Raw genomic sequence first — 8,592 nt, forward strand, 5'->3', positions numbered from 1 at the left:
AAACGTGTTTTATCATACGACGTTTATTTTCCTTCCTCTGTCGCTGTTAATTCACACCAGCCTATTGGCCCACCGGAGCCTCCGTGCTAGGTCTATCCCCAACGACGGTGGTACCCACCTCTCTAGTTGGCCGCGAACTTTATCCGCCTCCCCGCTGCCGGTGAATGCAATTTTAATCCCGAATTCCAAGAAAATTACCTTGCCGTCAGAGCCGCTTAAGGGGGTACTAGGTGAGATTGCCTCTGTTACCTGTCAGCTCGCTTGACATATACTATATTATGCACCGGGCTGTTCAAACTAGTCTTGAGATTATTCTCTAATTTAAATTTCTATTTTCCCCTATTCCCTTTCCTCCCCCTCTCACTCTCACGCTTTCTCGTCTCTCTCGAGCGATCACATTTTAATAGAGGAGTCGAATGTATTTTATTAACGAATCGAAAATTTGGAAATATCAGTGTTTGTTCGTATTTTCACAAACAAACAAGCGCGATTGTGCCGCTTGTATTTTCAACTAAAGTCGATGTTGAATTTTTAACTATAATTTTATACTGTGTAAAACTTTCTGCTTTTATCAAGCGAAACAAAACCTTTGCAGAGGTTATTATTAGTTATACAATTTATAATTGGTGGGAACTGTATCGGGCACGGTGGATATGTATGCGTCCTTTATGAGTATTTTGCGTTACAGAGAAAACAAACGTACCTGCAACAGTTGTTGAAAGCCGCGCTCTTTGGGAACATGACTAACCAAGCGAAGAAAGAATAGTAAAGCTAGTGGGACGGTTACATTGGACGAGACGGGAATCTTGTTTACTCGGCGACGTGTCTAAAGTTGCTAGTCACGCGGAAACGAGAAGTTAACAGGAACGTTCTTTCCACGCATTCATTACCGATCTACGCGAGACAAGGATGACGAAATTATTACGTTATTCTGCATAATTGAAATTTAATGTTTAAAGGCAGAGCAGGAACAACCTCGTCCAATGTAATCAATAATTAGATGAGAAATGAGTATTGGTAAAATAATAGTGACGCAACGTCCAATAATCGAGTACAACGGTTAATAATAATAGTAACAATAACGACTTTATTGCCACATACATAAATAAATGGACATGGCCGATGTACAGCGTACAAGCTGGATCGCGATCCGATCCGTCGAAACTACTGTCGCATTCTCTCTTTCTCATTTTCTCATTCTCTCGTTCCCTCGCATTCTCCCTTTCTCTCTCACTGTCATTCTCTCGCCTTTTCCGGCGTCACGCGCAGCCCGATGCAGCCGTCGCCCTACTTACAACAACGTTTCTACTTTGTATCGGAGCACGGGTTAAACAGACATCGCGTTAGAAGTAAGCGATTCGCGAGGAGTAATCTCCTTGAAAGGGCCCCCGCGCCACCAGCACCGAGAGCGCGGGCTCGTGGGAGCTACGAACGATTTGCCTACAAGTGGTTTCGCCGCGCGAGGCGTACACTCGGTACACGGGGTGTAAAGTATCGAACGGAGGGGTGAGCGACGAAGGTGCTACGGAGCGGGAACAAAAGAGGGGGACGATCGAGCGAGGGATCGTCGTCGTCGTCGTCGTTGGTTCGATTTATACCGGGCGCTGGCCTGAACGTGATTCGTGCATTTCGCCGACGTACGCACGCAAACCGACATGATATCCTACTTAACACGGAAACTCACACCTGTCGCGTATTTTTTCTGTGAAACTCTAAAGTGACATCACTTGATGGTTAAGGCTGTTACGCCGGTCTGCGGCACGTCAGGACGGTCCGAATTCTCACCTTCATCCAGCTCGTTTAGCGTCGCGCGTTCAGCATCACACGTGTAGTGCCATTTAGCGTAGTTAGCGGCGCATGTGACTTCGCGTTTAGCGCTACATGCGGCCTGACTTTTCCCTTCTTCCTTCACGTTACTTTCGTTTGATCGGCGATAGAAGATCGAACGAATCGAATAACGCGGGAGTATGCTGTGTTTAGCGTTAAACGCGCGATGAGAACCCGGTCCGAGATTCCGTGTGCATCACGGAATCGCGTCGCGGCGACAGTGCTACGTACACATAGTTATATACGATTTATCCACGGTACCACGGGGTCGGCGGATCCCCGATGGACATCCAGGGGCCCCTGCCGGGGGGAATATACAAGTTCGTGCCGAATCCAGGGCGCCAAACAAGCGGAGCGCGCGAGGAAATACCGGGCGCCGCGAGCCTTCCGCAACAAAAACTTCCGCGAACAGCATGAATCTCGCGTTCTCCCATCGCGTATCTCGCATTGACCGGCGGCGCTGGCGCGAGAAAAAGTTAAAGGAAAGACCCGGTGAATGGCGCTCGAGAATATTCTTCAGAGAGAATTTTCCGAATACCCGCGATTTTTCGAGAGAATATTTCCGGTCAAGATCTCGCGAGAATTCTCTTTATATCTACGATGGCGCGCTTTACGTCGCTGGGAGAGAGCGGTCTGACACGCGCGCGCGTTTCGCGTTTCCGGTTCGCGTAAATATCTCGCGTATCAAGATTGGTTTGCGCGCGAAACACCGTGAATAGTGAGAATTGACGTGTGCTTATGCGTGGGATTGAAACTGTAACAACGGCCGATTCGCACGGCAACTCAATTAAACGTGATTGATGTTAAACTGAAAGAAAGCAAACAACGAAAAAAATAGAACAAAAGGACGGAAAATATCGCGGAAAGCAATCCAATACCAGTTAATTGATACGCGTGCACGTCGGGGGCACGACGCCGCGCTCGTCGACATCTAGGTCGGACTCTGAGTAAACTAGAGAAGTCCTCGCAAGGGTGGTGCCCGGCACTTGGAAGCGTATCGGACATACGCCGCGTTCATCGAAAAATAGCGCGTACTGAAAGTAATTGATTAGCTTTCGATTATTCGTATTGATTTACCGTGTCCTCTCACAAGCGATACGTCGAGATTCTCGCCCGTTTGGCGCGGTAGATTCGTTTGATATCGTTTGCAGTGTTCCAATGAAGGCCTCGTCCCCGATCGCGCCAATGGCCGATCTCAGTGCTCCCTTCTTCTCTTTCTCTCCTTTTCTTTTCTCTACTCTACGCTTGCCCTCTCCCTCTCTCTTTCTCTCTTTCTCTTTCATTAAGATCACCGAATCACACAGTAGTTCGCCGCGATTAGTTCTAACGAATCGTCCTGTGTTGTCGCGATACACCGCCGTCGAGCCGCGTCGTATTAGCAAATCGACTTGTCGGCCTGACAACTACCGTCCGGCCTGGCGAGGAACAGCTTGCCACTCGCGCACGCACACAGTTGATAGATGGTGGTCTCCCTCTGGTTCTGATGAACGGATGAGGATCTGCCAGAGTGCTGTTGCTGTTGCTCCCTGGACGAGTGTCCTTGCAACGGGATGGCTGCCTTGAGACCCTTCATATAGACGGACTTTGCGTCAAGTCGGATGGCTCCGTGAACGCTCTGTAGCTTCAGATCAGTCAGGCAGGAGGCCGAGATTTCGCTTGCCCAGGACTCGATTACCACTTGCTGAGGGGCGCTGATCTTCAAGGACCTCGTCGCTGATTCGAGCCTGCGACGTGGCAATTAGAAATCGTTTATCGAGTAATAATATTGCGCAAAGATATTGCAAGAATGCCGAAGTAATTTCGCATAATTTTCGGGGTGTTGGCTCTTCTTTCATCGGTACAAACGAAATATTACTGTCAGATCGAGAAGATTGACGAGAAACGGCCGGTTGCTATCGAGTATAACCCGAGGAAATTTTAGTGATGAACAATACGGTGCTTTCTCAACTTCACAATTGAAAGTAAGATACCGATGTTACAGCGATATAAGCGCGCACGCCCGACGATGCCGCGGCCACGGGCGGACTCGTATACCTCAATTTCAGTGCATTACGTTCCAACAATGACGCGGATTACACCGTAAATCTCTGTGTGCCGTAAACCGCCGCATTATATCCAAGTATTCTGGGAACGGAGTAATATCTGTATTGACTCCGGGCTCGAAGTCGAACTCTCGCAATAATCGATTCTCCCACCCATAGGAAGACGGTCCATGCTCATCCGTCTCCTCCATTTCCCCGAAGCCGCTGCTCTTTTACCGTCTACTCCGCCACCTTATTCTCCCACAGTCTCACCCCTCACTCTCTCGCTGCCGTTCGCTCTACCTCTTCGGGAACTCGTAGGATCCGCGGTATTTCATATCTGGCGCAAATCCAATCCTATGAATATAATTTTCCGCGCGAGCAAAGTTTTATTGTAATCGTAAATCCGTCTGTAAATTGCCCGGCGCTATCAATAACCGCGCTGGCGGTACAACTCCGTTCTGTCCCCTCCCGCTCCTCTGCCATCTTCGTCCTCCTTTCGTCCACGCTGTCGTTCGTAGACCCCGATCTCTTGCCGTAATACACCGAGGTGGTGCTCGGTGAAGAGATGAGGAAGCAAGACGGAGTACAGAGGGGTAGGAGAGCTCCGGGGTGTTCGGGCCGGAGGTGTGATGATCGGGAATATAGGTGGAAAGGAATCGCCATTTCCGGCGGAAAACGATTCCTCCGCGGTGCTACGAGGCGCTACTGCTGCAACGCGTTATTTGACGAGACAATCGGATGAGGATAATCGATTGATTGATCTCACTCGACATTTTATTATTTGTTATTAGTTTGTTCGGTTCCGTCGCTTCCTAAATGTTACGCGCTTTGTCCTCGTCTTGATTCGTGAGAAACTGTGTTTTTCGCGAGATCCTGTCGCGAGAAACTCTGTAACAATCGCGGAGTTGCACTCAATTGGTTACTTTTGCAGCTATCCGACGGAACGATAGCCAATTGGAATCAAATGACCCGTTTAGTTTCATCAAATCTATCTATTTGCTAGTTGCCGCGGGTAAAATTATGTGCATGGATTTGTATTGTTTTCCGATGAAGTTGCACATATGAATATTGATGCGATCGCAAATAATTGCACGTTATTTGGAGGTAATATTTAGAAATCGTTCATTGCGATAGATAATACAAATGATACCAAATCATCGAATAGTCTCTATGGAAATTCGCCTCAGATATAACTAACATTTCCTGCACTTCAATCGAATTTTCGATCGTAAGAAATACATCGTTAAGAGGAACTTGATATCACAAAGACTTTGAAAAGAGGCTTTCCTGAAAAGATTCGTTCAAAATTTTACGTAATTTTAATTACGATAACTTCCTGCATTATATTATGTCAATAAACATGAAAATTTATTTATATTTATATTAAGCTCGAAGCAGCTTTTCTTCATGTTCGAGGAAAAATATTTGGTACGCGATTAAAACATTCACAAGCTCATTACCTAAGACCGCGACCCGATTCTCCTCTGACCAGTGGAGTCTGCACGCTACCCTGAAAAACGGCACCACCGTCACCAGTTACCCTCAACATTTCGGCTCCCACGATGACTTGTTCCCTGTCCGCGGAGAACAGAACTCCTCCACGAGGATCGGTCACTCGAAAACCTCTGGACACACAGTCTACGCGGTCCTCCCCTGAAATTAGAATCCGCGGTCGGGCGCGTGTTGAACGATCTAGGATTTCATCAAGAGCGCGATTACGCGCTACGGCAAATTGCATATCGTTAAAACGTTTCAAGTGCAGATTCTCGCGGTCTCGTTTGCGAAATAGGCCGCTTGATCTTATTTCATCGGGCGTAATCTTATTTCGCGCGCGGAAAGTTGAAATTACTTTTTAATGCCGGGCCGAACAATGAGGTATGAAATATGTGGGCTGTTGTGCAGCCATTTTTTATAACTTACCGACTGTTAATCGCGCGAGAAGTCGTCCATCGTGGGATCTCGCCGAGGCCGTAAAATTACTCCATGATTCCAGCACCAAGTTTTTGCCCCTCCGAGATCTCAGGCTGGAAGCCACGAGGGCGTCTAACACGGCAGCTTGACCTCTTAGCTCGATTCCCCCAGGCACCACTTTTAGCGAACCGATACCTTCCTGAAAGAAAAGGAAATGACTGTCAGGACAGGGGGCGAGCCGTCGAAACTTTCTAGGCCGTGGTTATAACGCTAGACAAAAATAGAGCAAAAGCGCCGCCACGATTTATTGCCTCTTGTATACCCATTCTATTTTCCACCAAATTGACAGCTGACTCAGTCTTCGTCCTCCTTCCCATAAATTCTGTTTTAGCCCGCCGCCGAAATATTTATTTATAACTTCCATTAAATCTTCAAATTGAGCCACCGATCGTTCACCAAGACGCTTAAACGTCGTGTCTCCTCACGAAGGAAAATCGCCGCTGAATTCATCGCGGAAATTCTATCGTCGAAAATTGAGATCACGCGCCCTAGGACAGGCTGTATTAAACCGATGTAGTCTAAGACGCTTCCGAGCGCAGTATCGCCTCGGCAAAGCCAGAATTTATTAAAATCGGACCACAGCACGTCTCAGGGAAGCCTCGCAATATCGATATCTTCGAGATCAAGTAAGCACGCCCGCTCGTTCGCTTGCACCCGCGCGCGCATGTTTCGTCGCACTCTCGCGCGCATCGTAAAATATAAAATAATATACTCCATTACTGTGTCGAGTTTCAGCCTGACGGTGGTATTAAGTATCGGCGTCTCTCGCCGCCATTATTGCCACTTCAGACGGCTGAATTATAAATGCGGCGATGAGCTACGTGCGGGTTATGCGCGGTGATCCATTGTGCCCGTTCGTTTGAAATATCTACCGTAATATCCGAAACAGTGGCGTAGGCAGAATTTTATTTTAACGCGGTTTCTCTCTCTTTCTCTTTCTCGCTCCCTCGCTCTTTCGCGCTGTGTCTCTTTCCGCTTCTCCGCCCCTTTCTCTTTCGCCCGTCAACCTCCCCCGAGGTGTATCGAGCGGAAAGGGTGGGTGGCCGCCGGGGTTGGGACGAAGGGAGAAACACACTATAAAGTAGACACATTGCGCGTTTGCATTCATCTCGTAAACTTCGGGTAGTCTTCCACCTGGGACTTATCCCGAGCAGAAAGTGCAATTTGGCGTTTATGACAAAGTCTCACTGCGTATAATTGCGATCGAAAAGACTAAAAACGTCTCTTTTCGGGGCGACCCAAAATATTCGCAGACGTTACATTATTATTTATAAGGACGCATTTTCGGCGAAATTCGAGAAAGTTATTAATCAGAGCCTGGAAGCCCGTAATGAATTGTACTATTCGCGAGATCTGAATTGTGGTAGTAGGGATTTAAATTCGCGCAAATTCTAGTTGCACGCGCGTCAATACTAGTAGAAATAGGTTGCGTCGCTCTTTAACCTTGCGCGCGATATGAACATAGTTCGATACAGCATCGGGGCTATTACGTTCCGTATATTAAGGCGAACGCGGCGTATTTTAATATCGTCCCAGGAAACTTCCGCGTATTCCCGATCGAAAAGCCTGCTGTACTGCAAAACGTTAGGAACAGTCCGAAACGACGCTTGGCTTGGCGAATCTCCCGCGTCGGGTCCACCGCGACCGTCTCTCTTCTTGAAAATGCCATTGTAGTAAAATAGCTTGTCCTTCGTGGTACCATTCACATTGGTTTCCGATGATTGGCCGCTCGATCGAAACCAATTGCCGCGTTCTGTCCATTTATTATTACAACTGCAGGAAAGAAGAGAGGGGCTGAGGGAGAGAGGAAGAGCGCGCACTGGCGGGGATAAACGCTGTTCGGACTAGTTTAAACCTCTGATCAAGCGGGTTCCATTTCGTCGGGGTTTTTTTTTTTTGGCCGGACATAGCACCGACCCCGGGCCGAATATTTGCACACGGCGGGGCAATTTGATACGTCGATCTGCGGCAAAGCGATAGGGGGTAATTTCTCCCGTTAATCGAGATGTGAAGAGCCGGAAAGACAAACTTTATTATCGCGAACGCGACCGATAGGAATGCAATACCCTCGTGACTTACATTTCACACACGCACACGGCGAGAGATTCGAGTTATTTATAGTGCATGCCTATATATTTGTTTCATACACAAATAAAATGAAATTGTCGTCGTTTAAACATAGAGAGAGTCGTCGCTGAATTATTTTTCAAATAAACAAAAGCAATTTTCGTTAGAGACCGCTTTGTTCATATTTTGTTGGTTTGGCAGATAAATAAGCTATCAGCTAAAATATTCGTTTTTAAATATTCGTTTTCAAATATTTCCATACGAGAATGTGTTTAGCGGTTAAATAAATATGAGATTTCAAATGAGAAACTTCTTGCGGCGCGCGAACATACGCGTAAATATTAATTCCTCTGTGCAGGTAGTTGATATTGGCAGCAAAATTAAATTATTATTTCACGTAGAATTATGATTATACAGTAAGCGCACACATATCGACTAAATTGGAATAAATATTACATAAATAGCCTCAGCGTGATACGCGTGCTACATATAGTATTATTATTAACGTCTTCATTGCATCGCTGCTTACCCATGCGGTTCTATAACTCGCTATAAGTGTCGGCGTTCCGAAGGAAACGGCTGCCAGATTTCGCCGAGTGCCGCTTGCGAGATCGCGGTTTAAATACTCGTTCATTGAGTTTCCCAGCGTCAGTCGAAATGCGCGTATTTGCGATAGCCAGTGGAAAAGGACAGAGGGATGGGA

General features: G+C 47.1%; 1 protein-coding gene across 3 annotated transcripts in view; it reads right to left on the reverse strand.

Annotated features, from left to right (window-relative positions):
• Positions 1–1,060: 1,060 nt before the first annotated feature.
• Positions 1,061–8,592, reverse strand: part of LOC116843443 (zeta-sarcoglycan) — a 379,594-nt gene continuing 372,062 nt past the window's right edge. For all 3 annotated transcript variants that reach the window (XM_032813829.1, XM_032813831.1, XM_032813830.1), the window contains 3 exons: positions 5,772–5,961; positions 5,312–5,504; positions 1,061–3,551 (listed from right to left, as the gene is read on the reverse strand). In XM_032813829.1, coding sequence (XP_032669720.1) covers positions 3,203–3,551; positions 5,312–5,504; positions 5,772–5,961 — 732 coding nt within the window. In that variant the 3' untranslated portion in view covers positions 1,061–3,202. The remainder of the gene's footprint in view (positions 3,552–5,311; positions 5,505–5,771; positions 5,962–8,592) is intronic.

This window comes from Odontomachus brunneus, unplaced genomic scaffold (assembly GCF_010583005.1).
Source record: "Odontomachus brunneus isolate Ranch 3 - 2012 unplaced genomic scaffold, Obru_v1 Obru_scaffold_032, whole genome shotgun sequence".
Taxonomy (NCBI): Eukaryota; Metazoa; Arthropoda; class Insecta; order Hymenoptera; family Formicidae; genus Odontomachus; species Odontomachus brunneus.